Source organism: Lithobates pipiens, unplaced genomic scaffold (genome assembly GCF_037356315.1).
Source record: "Lithobates pipiens isolate NorthernLeopardFrog02 unplaced genomic scaffold, aLitPip1_a1.2 Scaffold_30, whole genome shotgun sequence".
NCBI classification, from domain to species: Eukaryota; Metazoa; Chordata; class Amphibia; order Anura; family Ranidae; genus Lithobates; species Lithobates pipiens.
Window position 1 is genome coordinate 65,956,018 of NW_027507791.1, and position 17,002 is coordinate 65,973,019.

The window sequence follows — 17,002 nt, forward strand, 5'->3', positions numbered from 1 at the left end:
CCCTAAATTTAGGGGTACACTAGTGAGACTAGGTAATAAATGGCGGGTGCCCTGAAACTATAAAAAAATAACTAACCAACCAGCGTCACCTGTAACAGTTATATGGTGATCACTGGTGAAAGGGTTAACTAGGGGGCAATCAGGGGGCTTTATGCGGTAGTATATGGGGGTCCCTGGCGCTATAAAAAGCTGCAGCGAACCTAAATACCTACCTGCCTAACTAGCGTCACCTGTGACACTAATACAGCGATCAGAAAAACGATCGCTTATTAGGCTGGGTTCACACTGGAGCGATGCGGGAACGCCACGAATGCGTGGCGGGTTCCCGCATCGCATGCCTCCCGGCGGCAGTTCACACTGCCCTATGCGAACTGCTGGGAGTGTCAGTGAAATGTTACTGACACCCCCAGATCAGTTCGCATATCGCAGTGCGATCTGCAAACTCGGATCGCATGGTGTGAACACCCATGCGATCCGATTCTGCTGCGGGCCAAAAAAAGGGTCCCGTGCGAATTTGCGGCGGGTGCGGCGAATGGCTGAACTCGAATCGCACAGAGATCGGATGTGATTTGCACTGCAGTGCGGTGCGAATCACATCCGTTCTCATAAACCGCTGCAATGTGAACCCAGCCTTAGTGACACTGGCGACGGGGGGTGATCACGGGGTTAAACCTTTATTGGGGGGGTTAGGGGGGTACCTTAGAACTAAAGGGGGCTAACCCTAACTGCCCTAACAGTTATTAGTCACAAATGACACCCGCCGGGTGATCAGGGGGTTAAACCTTTATTAGGTAATAAATGGCGGGTGCCCTGAAACTATAAAAAAATAACTAACCAACCAGCGTCACCTGTAACAGTTATATGGTGATCACTGGTGAAAGGGTTAACTAGGGGGCAATCAGGGGGCTTTATGCGGTAGTATATGGGGGTCCCTGGCGCTATAAAAAGCTGCGGCGAACCTAAATACCTACCTGCCTAACTAGCGTCACCTGTGACACTAATACGGCGATCAGAAAAATGATCGCTTATTAGGCTGGGTTCACACTGGAGCGATGCGGAAACGCCGCGAATCCGCGGCGGGTTCCCGCATCGCATGCCTCCCAGCGGCAGTTCACACTGCCCTATGCGAACTGCTGGGAGTGTCAGTGAAATGTTACTGACACCCCCAGATCAGTTCGCATATCGCAGTGCGATCTGCAAACTCGGATCGCATGGTGTGAACACCCATGCGATCCGATTCTGCTGCGGGCCAAAAAAAGGGTCCCGTGCGAATTTGCGGCGGGTGCGGCGGGTGTGGCGGGTGCGGCGAATGGCTGAACTCGAATCGCACAGAGATCGGATGTGATTTGCACTGCAGTGCGGTGCGAATCACATTCGTTCTCATAAACCGCTGTAATGTGAACCCAGCCTTAGTGACACTGGCGACGGGGGGTGATCACGGGGTTAAACCTTTATTGGGGGGTTAGGGGGGTACATTAGAACTAAAGGGGGCTAACTCTAACTGCCCTAACAGTTATTACAGTCACAAATGACACCAATGCAAAAAAAAAAAAAAAATGACATTGGTGTCACTGTGACTGGGGGGCAGGGGTAATTGGGGGGGTGATCGGGGGGTAAAGGGGGGGTGTGAGTGTGCCTGGCATGTTCTACTGTGTGTGTAGAGTGTTGGTGCAACTCACCGATCCGCTCTCCTCCGTGTCGGAACGAAAAATACCGACACGGAGGAGAGAATACATCACTTCCTCTCCTGTGTTTACATTACAGGAGAGGAAGTGATGTCACGGGGGATTTCTATTCGTCGGGAGCGATCGCGAGGGGGTGGCCATGAATGAATGGCCGCCCCCTCATCCCGGATCGCTCCCGGACGAAAACCGACCGCCGCAGGCACCGGGCGGGGGCCCGATCGGGCCCCCGACCCGCGGGAGGCAAGGGACGTACATGTAAGTCCTTATGCCTGCCCGTGCCATTCTGCCGACGTACATCGGCGTGCGGCGGTCGGCAACTGGTTAAGGCTTACCTGTAGGTCCAAGCAATATCTCCTAAACCTATATGGTTTAGGAGATATTTGCCCGAAAACGGGCACCGCTGTCTACGGCGCATGCACCGTAGACAGCGGCGCGCAGGCGCACTGAACGCGGCAGTTCCAAGAATGGAGCTGCCGCATTTGTCGATTCCCGTGCGCATGCACGGGAGTGACGTCATAGCGGCTTTGCCAAATGACAGCGGCGGAGCTGCGAGACGCCACCAGCAAGATGGATGCGGCGGACTACAGGGGACAGCGCAACTTCGCTGGCTCCTGTGTCAGGTAAGTGACACATAATGGGCTACTATGCGATGCATAGTAGTCCATTATGCTTTACCTTTGCAGGGAAAAAAAGAGGAAGTAAACTCATCAGGGTTTACTTCCTCTTTAATGATCATAGGTATACACAGGGGGTGTTCCAGGTGTGCCTGGGCACACCCTAATCACCCCAAGCGCATTACCATTATCGCTCTGTGTGCAGGCAGGGAGATGGGAAATATCTCCCTCTGACCAGTTCTGCCATTCATGAAGTGCTACCGTACTTCTTTCACTTTTCCGGCTCTACCATAAGAGTGTGTGTCTGTATATGTAATATATATAATATATATATTTATATATCACACACACGCTCGTGTATTTGATCTTTGGGGTAAGCACCCTAATGCAATAGGCTACACATGGAGACGAGCTGCGATTTTTATCCTGAGTGCGACATTATGGTGGACAAGTCAGAAACTTTTGACACTATTTTGGGACCATTGTCATTTATATAGCGATCAATGCACTGATAACTGTGCAAATTACACTGGCAGTGAAGGGGTTGTCCACTAGGGGGCGGTTAAGTGTGTCCTAGGGAGTGATTCTAACTGTGGGGGGAGGGGCTACCTAGGACATGACAGAGATCACTGCTTCCGATGACAGGGAGCAGTAGATTTCTGTCATGGCACAAGGCAGAATGGGGAAATGCCTTGTTTACATAGGAATTCCCCCGTTCTACCTCTCCACACCACAATCGCTGGCCGCCGGAGAGCATCGAGTTCTCGGTACCCGCGGGCACGCTCCTGAAAGGTGGCAAATTTAAAGGGACGTACCTGTATGCCCATTTGCCTGCCTGTGCCATTATGCCGACGTACATCCGTGTGAGGTGGTCAGCAAGTGGTTAAAGTAAAACCTTACACACAGCAGGGAGCAATGATGAAAATTCAGCCACAGTGGCCCCCTGTGGTTCATTTTGGACAGAGTAAGGGAGGGTTATAACCCCTGTCAGATTTTTTTTCTCTCTATCTGTCTCCCATTAAGGAGATTTCCCTTCACTTTATGTCCCATAGCCAAACAGAAAGTAAGTGGAAATCAATGAAAATGAAAGGAAATCCTTGGGGCCCACCAGGTCTTTAGAACTAGTGTCCCCATTGAATGATTTCCCCTCTATTACTTTTATGGGGACAACCCAAAATTTGGTATTTTCTTTTACTTTCACTTTAAATAATAATGGTACACAGGACAACTAGAGATAACAGGGGCACAGACTGCAATAAAAACTGGTGTTCTAATCCATCTCCACTCTATACAAAACAAAAAAAAAGTTTTTCCTTTAGTTTTCCTTTAAATTAGACTCAGAACCTGTGTAATTAATATGTTTGGGTTTAAAGGGAAAAGGTAGCAACCCTATGTGCGACCTGTATTCTGCAGGTAGGGCATCACCTTCATTTCAAAGGAATGCCCTTCCTGCAGAAACACATGTATAGAAATCCTGGACCCCTTTGGCCTCAGACACACGGTACAAAAATCAGAAGGGAAAAGTCTGAAGACGCGCTGTCTGCGAATTTTCGGATCGTTAGTACTGTGCATTCGACAGACCATTTGACTTTTACATCAGAAAAAAGCTGGACGTGGAGGTTATAACATTTTTGTCTGATGTGAACTCAACATCTGATTTTCGGACGGTCAGTACGGAAATGCGTCACACAAGAGTCGAAAGTACAAACGCACATGCTCGGAATCAAGGAACGACTGGGAAGAGTTTGGTCTTGTAAACTACTGTTCGCAATCTATAATTAACATTTGTGACGCGGCAATTGGTGAAATGTCGAAAATTCTCATCTTCTTTAATGATAATGAAGCTGCTTTGCATGTAGTTATGCCAAACGTATTTTAAAAGGCATTTATTTGTACGATATGAAAATTGCGAATCAGCGCTCACCAAACTTCTACCAACACGAAATTAGCAGAAGGGGCCCAAAGAGTGGTGCTTGAGAAATTAACTTCCTCTTTATACTCTCATAGTACGTCACTACGTTCCTGTTTGTCAAACGACAATTTGCGGATAGTTAGTATGCTAGACAAAACCTTCACACGCCCTTTTGACAAAAATCAGTCGTCCAACAATCAAACCGTGTGTATGAGGCCTTTCTTTAAAATGACGTAGTAGTATGTTTTGCCTGCAGACCAGGAACATGCACCATTTTGTAAGCATTCCCCACCCACACAAGTGTGAACTCACAGCTTTGAAAAGCGATCCATATTTGGAATACTTTTCAGGGACGTTTGACAAGTAGTGAGGAGGGGATATGATCGCCTGTTTTAACCTTGTAAATGCCAAATGTGACAAAAGAGATAATTTTTGACGTGGGCGCAAAGCATCACAGCCACAGCATGTAAGCACCCCTGTCTTCTGCCTTTGCAGCTTGGAGGGAGGAGGGCTTAAAATGCAACTCAACTGCTCATTTTTAGTGCCCCGAAACGCAAGTGCTAATGCAAAACTTGAATTTTTTAAATTTTGGATAGAGTAAGGGAGCCTTTTCCCTTTCTTCCTCCTACTGCAGTGGGTGCTGGCGGCCAGGGTGAGGAGGCACATTTAAGAGAGACTCTGTTAATATGAACTACAGTGTATGTTTGAACCTGAAACTTGCTGATGAGAACCCTCCCTTGGAGCTTTATATCTACCCTAAACAGCTGTATTATCTATATACTGGTGTGAACCTAGGATCAAGGCTTTTTGGACCTCAAGGCCTCAAATATTGATACCCAAATACAAGTGGAGGCATGTAGACCTAAAAGCAAATATCAGATCCGTTTGTCCCAACATTTGACAAGTGAGCATATTGCGGCCATGCTGGAGCCCCCACTAGGTTTGGGGGCAAGCGATGTGACCCTAATATTCCATTTACGAATTGTTAATGATCCAGAAGAAGCGAACAAGTTGCGAAACACATAGAGCAGAATTCCTGAGGTCTATCGAGGACAAGTGAAACCCCAATGTCTGGAGGATATGTGAATTTAGGTGTATATTTTTTTGTTTTCTTTTTTCAAATTCTTTATTTGTATAGAAAATAATATAACCATCATAACCCGTAACAACCAAGAGCACAGAGGGTGCCATTACAAAACAGACACAGGTACAGAATAAGCTATCATAATACAGTCCAAGGTTAAGTTGCTCGATAGTAGGTTAGTGTGACAGTACTAGCAGGTAAGTTTCTCCCTTCGATAGATTAGGCGGTAACCATGTACATTTCGCTTGCGTTGTGCGAGGGACAGTTCAATTTTGTGTAGGAGAGAACTATATTGTGAAGGTATAGAGTCACCCATAAGGGTGTCAAAGCAGGAAGTAGGGGGAAAGAGGGCAGGGGAGAAGAAGAGGAAGAAGGGGGGGCGGTAAAAGAGGCCAGGGTGATGGAATGCAGGGATGCAACAGTTCGAATGATGGGACGGCTTTAATCCTCTGAGTAATTCTTCCGAATATATGAACACGTTCCAGTATGCCCATTTTTCCAAATATTCTTTTTTTATTTTGGGCAGTTGGCACTAGATCTTCCAGGGTATTGGCACTCTTAACCCTATTGAGCCACATGGCAATGGAGGAGGGATTGGGGTCTTGCCAACGCAGAGTGACACAGGCTTTGGCAGCATTAGTCACGTGACAGAGGATTGATTTTTTTTTTTTTTTGTATGTCTGAATTGGCATGTGTGAGCAGTGGAACAGGAAGAAGGCAGGATCCAATGGAATGGGAAGTCCGTGAATAGTTGGGAAATACTCTGTACTTCTGACCAATACAACTGGAGCTTTGAACAGGACCAGAAGATATGAAGGAAGGTTCCCTTTTCGTCTCCACATCTCCAACAAGGCTCTGAAATTTATGGAAAACGTCTACTCAAAGTCGACGGGGTAAGGTACCAGCGCGTCAGTATTTTATAGTTTGATTCCTGTGCGCGCGTGAAGATGGATGACTGTGGATGATGTTTTGACGTTGGGTAGTTGTGAAGGTCCTATCAAGGTCCCTTTCCCATTTACTAAGGCTCGGCAAGATAAAATCATCTGGAGGGGAGATGAGCAATGCATCCCCCAGAGGGGGTCTTTTGTCTTCACAGTACGATTCAGAGTCCGCCGGTTGCCGAATTGAGTCGGGGGACCCACGGTGCGGAAAAAGTGATGAAGCTGAAGAGCTTGCCAGAAAGGTAGTTTATACTGACCATCCGGCAGCATAAACATGGAGAGTGTGGGCCAGGCCTTATTATTCACAAAAGGGGAGGCTTGAAAGCAGTCCCCCTCCCGGAGGTCCCAGAATGGGCCTCGTTTCACCCTTGACGTGAATAGTGGGGAACGGGCAGAGGAAAGCTCCGGTTTTGTACAAGCCATGTGTCCGACCGATCGTAGGATGAGACTTGAGGGAGGCTGGTAAGGAAGCATAGCAGCACGGCACCCTGTTCAGAGGCATAAGGCTAAACTGCTGTTCTACGTTTCCATAGTTTAAGATCCTTGTGTCTGCATCAATCCATTACTCTGCCCAGATGGACCGCTTGGTAGTATTTGAAAGTGTCTGAGGCAGCTACCCGCCAGGAGGCGTCTGACGATCCTAGGCCATTTGTGTACTCAAATAAACTTGGTAAAGAGGGAATTGATTTGGCGAAAGAAGGATGAAGGGATGGAGATGGGTAGGGTCTGAAAGATGAACAGGAATTTTGGTTTGATAATGCGGGGAATCTCAATGGGCAATCGGTTCAACACTATAACGGCGATTGCTTGTCAGTTCAGTGCTGAAGGATCTTTCTTGTCATTTAAGAGAATTTGGACTGAAAGCCCAACCTGCAGTGACCAAACCTCTCATTAGCAGAAAGAACCAAAAGGCTATATTAACCTTTGCTGAGGAGAATGTTGTATGGACAGAGGAGAACTGGTCCAAAGTTCACTTTAGTGATGAGAGCAAGTTTAATTCATTTCGGTCCAATGGGAAACATTATGTTTGTCATAAAACTGGGGAAAGACTGAACCCCAAGAGTGTAAAAAAAAGGTCAATGAAAGGTGGAGGGGGAAGCGTCTTGGTTTGGGGGGATGTTTTCTGCAGGAATTGGGCCTCTTATTATTATTATACAGGTTTTATATAGCGCCAACAGTTTGCTCGGCGCTTTACAACATGATACAGCTACATGGCAGAGTGAATGCAAATGTTTATCAGAACCTTCTTCGACAACATGCAGTTCCTTCCCTGCGTCCATCACCCAATCGACCAGCAATTTTCATGCATGAAAATGCCGCCCCCCCCCCCCCCTCCAATCATACAGCAAATGGGGTAAAGCAGTTCCCTGAAATAATGAAATAGCCAGACCTGAGTCCTGATCTAAACCCAATAGATAACCTCTGGAAAATCCTTGGCAACAAAAAGTTATGGCCAAGAAAACCACTACAAACTGTGGAAGAGACTTGAAAAAAAATAATAAAAAAAAAATAAAAAAAAATCACACTAGAGCAGTAGGCGAGACAGGTGATGTTCTGTGCAAAGCAGATGCGCTGAAGTCATTCAAAAGCAAGGGCGTGTACACTTCCTACTAATTGTTGATTATTGCAACCTTCTGAAATTTTTGTGGTAATCTTTCTCCGTGCTTTTTTTTTTTTTGTTGAAGTGCCTTGGGCATTTTGAAAAACACTATTTTATTAGGATGGTATAGACGCAACAAAAATTCAATCAAATATTGAGCAATGAAGATTACGTTACAATTTTGATCTCCAGTGTGTATGCAGCCGCTCAGCTTTAAGGCCCACCCACCGAGCAGCTGCATATATATATATATATATATATATATATATATATATATATATATATATATATATATATATCCAGCGTCAAAGGATTAATTAACTAATACAGAGCTACATTAATGTGTGCCTTTTTACTGTGCATCAGCCTGGAGTTGAGCTTTAGGCCCCTTTAACATGGGGCAGACTCAGCCAAGCAAGCAGTCTGCTCAGCGGGGGATCTGTTCGCTGATGCAGAGCGGACATGGACACAGCCATCTGATCTCTATGGGGCGGTCGGATGGAATTTGACTGCCTGTGCGTTTACATCCAACTGACATCCGATCCACCATATGTCTGTTTTTGCAGATCAGACGCAGGTGGGTGACACGTCCATTTACATCCACCTCCCAATAAAGAAGGACAGACCCCGCTCAGTCTACTCATGTGAACGTGGCGTAAAAATTAGTAGATGCAACAGACTGTTAGAAGTCACCAGAAATATTACAGTGGCAGCCAGACTGTGAGCATGCAAAATAAAACAGGCTTATCGCTACTATGATGCACTTGTGATTCCCAGTTTAACCACTTCCTGACCGACTGCCGCTATACATCGGTACTTTGATGCTAAATACCGTTGATATGACACTTAAAAACTGCAAGCAGCCCTCTTTCAGATAAAAGTGGTCTCTGCGACAGATTCGCCACACTAGGAATTTTATTGGGGGCAGGAGAGGGCCCCTCCACCACATTCCGGTCCTCTTCTCTGCTTACCAGAGGCAAATCGGTAGCAGCGGAGACAATCAGGTCCTTTCTCCTGTGAGGCATGGAGTAAAGCGAGGGAAAGATGGCCCTCCACTCGGCTTCATACCATTGGATGACAGAAGCGACGTCAAACATCACTTCCGCACAATGGTCTTAAAGGGAGAATTTTTTTTTTATTGAGAAAAAGAAAAAAAAAAAAAAAGTTTATTGTATTTAAGTGTAAATGTGAGATCTGAGGTCTTTTTTGTCCCCAGATCTCACATTAAAGAGGTCATGCTTTATTTTTTTTCAATTATAAGTGAGGTTTACATTTTGTAATAGGAATAAAAGCGATCCAAAATTTCTTCTTTTTTTAAATGGGCAGTTTAAAAAATAAAATAAAAATAGTTGTAAAAATTGAAAGCGCCCCACCCCACTCAGAAACAAATGCATATGCAAGTCGAGCCTGCATATATAAAAACGGTATTCAAACCACACATGCAAGCTATCACCACGATCGTTAGAGTGAGAGCAATAATGCTAGCCCAAGATCTGCAACTCAAAACTGGTAACCTGTAGAAATGTTTAAATGTCACCTATGGAGATTTTTAAGGGTCAAAGTTTGTTACCATTATACAAGCAGATGCAATTTTGAAGCATGACATGTTGGGTATCAATTTACTCGGCGTAACATGTGAGAGAGGAAGTGAGAGAGACACTAGGAAGGACATTGGAACGCACCGTTCGTTACTCTGCTTGTTGCTCTATTACTGCAGTTTTTATTCACTCAGAATGTGAGTACCCTGTCACTATACTTAAATAAAATTCAATTGGTTGAAACTACTACACTATGGGACATTATCTCTTTATCTTGTGAGGCATACCTATCCCAGGAACAGGAGCCAGTTACCCACCTATACTATTAAGGCTGTAACCTCACAGCCGTGAGGTAAGGGCACATCTATCCACGTATTGGATAAATAGGAGGATTAAGTCACTGCACATGTATGCCTGCATGGATCACTGAAGTTCAAAGCTAGTGCTTCCCCTTAGAACACAGCACGTCCACAGGACTGAATATCCCAGACTGATTACCAGCACCTTATTTTTATGTGTTTATCATTTCACCTGTGTTGTAAAGTTTTTTTGCTGCTAGCACTATTTGCACTTTATAAACACCGCATGGAACATGCATTTTGTTATATTGGATTGATTGATATCTGTGTTTTTTCCACTTGGCATGTCACATGGGATTGTGCTTATGTGATTATTCTCACTGTACACTTTTAGTCATATTTTGGACTATCACCTTAAGTTATATACTCATTTATTGTCAGCATATTTTATTGCAGTTTTGCACAGCACCCACGATTTATATGTCTATTGTTTCAGGCATTCATCCATTACTGTGAGTTTTTATTTGGCACTCTATCAGAATCTATATTTGATTGCCACTCTCTAACATTTATTTTAGTTTAGCACGTACCGAACAAGGATTTGTGCACACCCAGACACATAATTTTACACTAGCACTTTTTGACCTTTACCCTTTTATCCTTTACCTGCATACTCATCTGTTCCCCTTCCCCCTCCCTGCCCTTTCTTCCCCCTTCCCCCTTTTTCTTTTCTCCTAACCTCTCTTTCTCCCCCCTCCCTCTCCCCTCCTTTCTTGTATTCCCCCATTTGCGCAACACTAAAACCACTTAAATCGATCTTTCACAATATATAAAAAAAAAAAAAAAAAAAAAAAAAAAAAAACACGAACTAAGCAAGCTAACTTTACCGGTTTCTTATTTAATTGAAAATAAAGTGTATTTTTTCCCCAAAAAATATTTTGCATTTTTAAGACCGCTGCGCAAATACAGTGTGACAAAGTACTGGAACATTTTTTTTTTTTTATATAAAATGTATATGGTTTGGGGGTCCTAAGTAATTTTCTAGCAAAAAAAAAAAAACCCCCCCAGATTTTAATGTGCAAACAAGTTTGAAAAATAGGCCTGGTCTTTAAGTGGTTAACTTAAGAGTGGTTGTAAACCCTTATATACTCAGTGATGTGCCTGGCCTCAGGTGATACAGAGATGAAACAAATCCTCCTACACAAATTGAAGAGATGTAGTGAAGACTGCAGATAGACGGGTACAAAGTGCAGTATTTATACAGCTCGTCTAAGCACTCAGAAAGCAGGGGATGGAGAGCTGAAATTACACTCTTAAGAGCTCAGTGAAAGCTGACTGAAGAAAAGGGACCCCCCTCACCCCTTCACAAAGCACCAGAGCTGAGGCGGTCACCGACAGGCTGTTTGCTGGAGCTTCCTCCCCTGTCACCTTATCTCTTGGTGTCAGGAAAACTGGTCAAAAGTGACTTATGCCGATAGAGAAAGGAGGCAACAGACAGTAATGACACTTATTTCTCTGGACTGAGACCAGTACATATTATAGAGAGGGGTATGATTTGTTCATATTTCATGTCTGAGGTTTGGAACCACTTTAAATTGCACAGTCAAAGGTGTAAATTCAAACGCGTCTGTCTAGACTTTGATGTAACTGACAAAGACAAATAGATGGCATATGTGGCCTGGTCCACGTATAATGTTTATTGATGTAAAACAATACAGTTAGTGTTAGATCCAACCACAAAACAGCAAAACAGGATAAATGGAAAAAAATTGCACAGTCGGCAACATACAATCACACAGATGGTGAAAGTTTCAACTATGACTTCTAAATAATAAAAAAAAAAAAAAAGTTCTAAAAAAATAAGCCTTAGTAATTGAACTTTACATGAAAAATACACTTTGAGGATGTTAACAGCTAAGTGCTTCAAATCAAATACCAAGCAAATTAGATGTATTAGGCAGTCCTGCTCACAATCTATATCAATTTATTTTTTGTTGGTCTGAATTTTAAAGACTGCAAGATGAAAGCAGAACATATTTATATTATATATATATATATATATATATATATATATATATATATATATATATATATATAAGTCCACAAGTTTACAAAATGACCATAGATTGTTTTAACTACAAGCAGACTTGATCACAAGCTATCGTGTGCTCCATTTTCTTTTTCCTGATGTTATTCAAATTCTAGAATGTTTGATTGGGTACAAAATATACCCTTCTTTCATATACACCATTTAGCCCAAGCTTGTCATCTGCTGTGAAATGCTACTTCAGTTAATCTGAATTTACAGCAATAGGAAATCTACAATATTTGACCTGTCTAATGAATACTACATTAAAAAAAAGTTCCCAAGGTCATTTACTTCATTAGGCAAACCATTCCACATGGCTTAGGCCCCTGTGCATGAGATTCCGGTATTTCTGTGCAGGTAGAAGGCACAGGCGCACCATCCAGCCCTTCCTGCAGGTCTATATTCTGGCAATCATCCCTTGGCACATAGTACCCTTCGGTGCACCATCCAACCAGAACAGCTTTAGCCTCTCAACAGGCAACAGAAGGCAGAGCTAGACAGTGCGCCTGTGCCTTCCACCCTGCCCAAAAATGCTGGAATCTCATACACCGGGGCTTGAAGCCCAGTCTGCATGGAGTGCTTATGGCCAACCTTCATTCATGAACGGAGATGTTTAAAGAGGTTCTCCAGGAACATGTTATATACATTTCACTTATCAAAAGGGGTCTGTTCAGCGATTTCTTCTAGTCATTGGCTCCGCGAAGGGAATGCTTTGTTTTTTTTTAGCTTCACACCATGTACATCAATCCATTAAAATCCTTGTTTTTAGGTAGTAAAAATAAAATATATATATAAATATATAAAAATGAATAAAAAAGCTCCTAGAGGTAAGGGGGTGGTAGCTTTAAATAACTGCCAAACTAAATAGGCAACTATACCTCCCTTAGGGCCGGTTCACACTGCAGCGATGCGAGAACCCTGCAAATCCACTGCGGGTTCCGCCATCACATGTCTCCCAGGGGCAGCTCACACTGCCCTATGCATACTACTAGGGGTGTCAATTGAAAGTTAATGACAGCCCCAAATCAGTTTGGAGATCGCAGTGTGAACTGCAAATTCAGACAGGTATCAGATCGCATCAGTGTGAACACCCATGCAATCCGATTTGGCTGCGGACCAAAAAAAGGGTCCTGCAAAAGTCTGGTCTGAATGCGATGCAAATTTAGCCATACTATCTGTATGGGTGAAATTGTATGGCAGAGATCGCATTCAATTTGCACTGCAGTGCGGTGTGAATCACATCCAATGTCGGACATCGCACCAGTGGGACCCAACCCTTAAAAACAGTTAATCTCAGCACTTGAGATTTCAGACACAGTCTTAATCATTTCACAGCGCTTTGCTTTTCTACACAGTTTAAAGTAAACCTAAGGGCACATCCTTTTTTTGCCCCATTTTGGATTGCGAAAGGGAGGGTTAAAACCCTTTTCAGCTTTCTTTGCCAACTGTGTTCCCGTTAGGGATGGTTGGCTTTACTTCCGGTCCCAAACAGGAAGTGAAACTAAATCCTGTTAAACTGAGGTAGTCACCAAGATCATCAGAACATCCCAACCTCCTGATTGGGGAGCAGTATAACCTTAAAGCGGGGTTCCACCCTAAAGTGGAACCTCCGCTGACCGGAACCCCCCCCCCCCCTCCGGTGTCACAATTGGCACCTTTCAGGGGGGAGGGGGGTGGAGATACCTGTCAAAGATAGGTATTTACACCCACTTCCGGGTATAGACTCCCGTGGGAGTCTACGCCATTTCCTGTCCTGCCGCGCTGTCTGCTGGGACACACACGGGTCTCAGAGACAGCGCAGAGAATTCCTATTGCGCTGTGCGACTCGCGCATGCGCAGTAGGGAACCGGGAAGTGAAGCCGATTCGCTTCACTTCCTGATTCCCTCACCTAGAATGGTGGCGGCAGCAGCCGAGGGATCGATCGGCCTCGGCATCGCTGGAACCCGGGACAGGTGAGTGTCCATTTATTAAAAGTCAGCAGCTGTAGTATTTATAGCTGCTGGCTTTTAATATTTTTTTTTTGGTGGAATCCCTCTTTAATGTGTTCTACTCCCTCCCCACTATCCATAACCTGGTTTAAAAAAAAAAAGTTGCCTTCCGTTATACTAATGCACTAAGCACTGGAAAGAATCTTTGTGAATGGAAAGAATTAAAAGTGGAACAGTAGCTTGGTGCCAGAATGAATAAACTTCCCTGCATATACATAGGAGTCAAGTCAGCTGAAAACCCAGAAGAAGCCAGGGAGATGTCAGCACTGAGGGAGCCGGCAGGCGTTGCATCGCTGGAAAAACCAGGAGTCTTTAGGAGTTTAGTTCCATTTTAACTTGTTTCTAAAGAACCTCTTTAAGAGTGTGGGCAAAGAAGCATCTGGGACCCTCAATAGAGATGGAGATCCACATGGGGCTCACTGGCCCCCCTCCATATTCATAAACAAAAACTGACCACACTAGTTTACACCACTCATGAAACCAACCCCCTATTTCATTTATAAATCTGCTGTAGTCAACATGCTGCATTAACATCACTAGCTCACAACATATTTAACAATGATATACGTCAGGCCTTAAAGTGATTTGAGACAATACGAACTAAATAAAAAAAAACAAAAAAAAAAAAAAAAAAAAAAAAAACTCCACAAAAGTTTTTAATACACTAAATAGAAAACAAAAATGCATAATATATTGCATGAAGAACTGCTGGTATTTTTTGTCTTCTTAAGAAAATATATAATTGTGCGACTGTGACTACAATGCACCACTGGAAAAAAAATTGTTTCCTGTGCATAAAATAGAACAAAATGAAGGCATAGTACTGAAAAAAAAAAGCAAAAAAAAAAATAGGAAAAAAAAAAAAGGGCGAACATTTCATGGAATCACCAGAAAAAATGCTGTGCAGTATGGACTCATTGATTTGCTGTGAAAATCTATTGTAGCCATAGAAAATTAGAACAGAAGGTGCAAGTTTGACTCTGCGTTTATATAATATATATATTTATTTATATTGGTATGCAGTGCATGTAGTTTTATAGATGGCATTGAAAGATTATTACTGTAAAAACGTGGAGAAGACGGCCAAGGAAAGCAGAAATGGGATGGAAATGGAACTAACTGAAGTAGTGCGGTCATGGAGACAGGCTTCTAAATTATCAGAGCTAGAAAATATAAATACACTGCTTTGGGGTGGAGAAGTGTCCAGAAGTTGAACAGAGAGCAAATCAGTTAGCTTGATCAAGGGCTTTTAATAAATCCTCGCCCTGCAGCAGATTTCTGTTTCCTTGTATAGGGGCGTTCACTTCGCAGTCATAACCGGTTAGCTGTGGAAGCCCAGTGCCGTCCAATGACTGTCCGAGCAATCGACTGGCCATGTCTGGAAGAACAATGCAAAAGATACGTGTTAGTGGTAAAACAATTCAGCTTTTAACAGCACAGTGCACCATTTAATATCATCTACTAGAAACCAGTGCAATTGTAATCTCTAAGATCTGTGATAGTAGTTAAAGTGGTAGTAAAGTCAGTCATAAATAAAAAAAAAAAAAATAATAATAATAAAATTGCTGAACAGGCAGGGTTTTTATAAGGTCTCTTCTGTCCTAGTACATTATGGCTTAAGGCTGCCAGGAAACTTGATTTAAAAAAACCTTCACCAAAACGCAAGCACACAGAATCTGGTGCAGCTCTGCATAGCAACCAATCAGCTTCTAGGTTTTATTGTCAAAGCTTACTTGAACAAGCTGATGTTAGAAGCAGATTGGCTATAATGCACAGCTACACCAGATTCTGTCTGTTGCAGCCTCAGTAAAATACCCCTCAGAGTCGCTGGTCAAAAAAATAAAAAAACAGATTTCCCCATGTTCGCTAAACTGCGTGGATGGAGGAATCTACCACTTTTTCTATCTAACCGGCTTTATTCTCTGTGTGGACAGAGAGCAGGGCTCAGGAGCAAGCATGCATTGTTTGCTATCTCCACATACACCTTTACTAACCCTTTAAATGCAAGTACCTGTAGACAATAAGAGGATTGTTCTTTGTTCAGGTCCAGTTGGCTTATCCGAGTCCGATACTTTCACACATTTCCATAAGAGAGGAGAGTTCGAGCCTGGATCAACATTTGTTTGAAATATCGTTCCCTAGAAGAAAAAATAAAATAAATAATGTACAACCTGTAAAATAAATAAGCAGTTTAGGATTTATTTCAATTTGTCACTAAGGAACCCCTAGAATGAATATTTTATTTTCCCAACTGTATGCATGGATAACTGTAAAAGTAGAACTAATTTTTCCCCTGCGCCTTCATTTTTCCCCATCTCCATATTTAAAAAGCCGACTAAGCAAACGTAACAGTTGGAACCCGTATACTTACAGGGGGTTTACAATTGTGTGCCTTTATCTCTTTGGGGGGGGGGGGGGGGGGGCACATAAATTTTGAGTACAGTGTCGCAAAACAGCGCAATTGTCAACGTAATGCAGTGCCTGGTCATACAGAGGGGTAAATCTTCCAGAGGTCAGGTGGTTGAATATTTTCTCACCCAGCGCAGGTGAAGCTAGACATCCGCAATGCCTAGGAATCTAGAAGCCACCAAGCCACTGATCCTGCAGTATCCTACTCCATGTTAAGCCAAGCCAACTTACAGGAAAATAAGGATGGACTCAGGCGTGTTCATAGCTTCACATGCCTGAGCCCGCCAGAAAGCTTACACTGTGCAGTGCTAATCACAGGCAGCAGTGTTAAATTTTGTTGAATAAAACAATTGAGATGACTAAAATACGACTAAAACTAAAATGGCATTTTAGTCAAAAGACTAAAACTGAAATTTGACTTCAAAATTAACACTGGTCTGTAGTGCATGTTCATACCTCAATACCATTAATAACATATGAGATTTTTCACTCCAGCAGTATATAATGAGTTTGGAAATTGTAGAGAAATGTTAATGCATTACAATTTAATTACACTTATTAGATTTTAGACGACTAAAATGAATTTTAGTCAACTAAATAGGACTAAAACAATTGCAGAAGACTAAAGTGGGACGAACACTAAAATGACATTTTAGTCCCAAGACAAATCGAAATTTGCTGCCAAAATTAACACAGAAAGGCAGTAAGACATTTCCTGATCTCTGCAGCCGTGGATCGTGAAGTGTCTCACAGCCCATGATTAGCGCTGCAGTGTAAGCTTCCTGGCGGGCTTGGCCATGTGGAGCTGTGAACACGCCTGAGCTCATCCTTACAGGCAAATA

General features: G+C 43.3%; 1 protein-coding gene across 2 annotated transcripts in view; it reads right to left on the minus strand.

Annotated features, from left to right (window-relative positions):
- Positions 1 to 11,338: 11,338 nt before the first annotated feature.
- HIF1A (hypoxia inducible factor 1 subunit alpha) overlaps positions 11,339 to 17,002 on the minus strand; it is a 63,172-nt gene continuing 57,508 nt past the window's right edge. For both annotated transcript variants that reach the window (XM_077464375.1, XM_077464374.1), the window contains exons 14-15: positions 15,763 to 15,889; positions 11,339 to 15,129 (exon numbers count right to left, since the gene is read on the minus strand). In XM_077464375.1, coding sequence (XP_077320501.1) covers positions 14,978 to 15,129; positions 15,763 to 15,889 — 279 coding nt within the window. In that variant the 3' untranslated portion in view covers positions 11,339 to 14,977. The remainder of the gene's footprint in view (positions 15,130 to 15,762; positions 15,890 to 17,002) is intronic.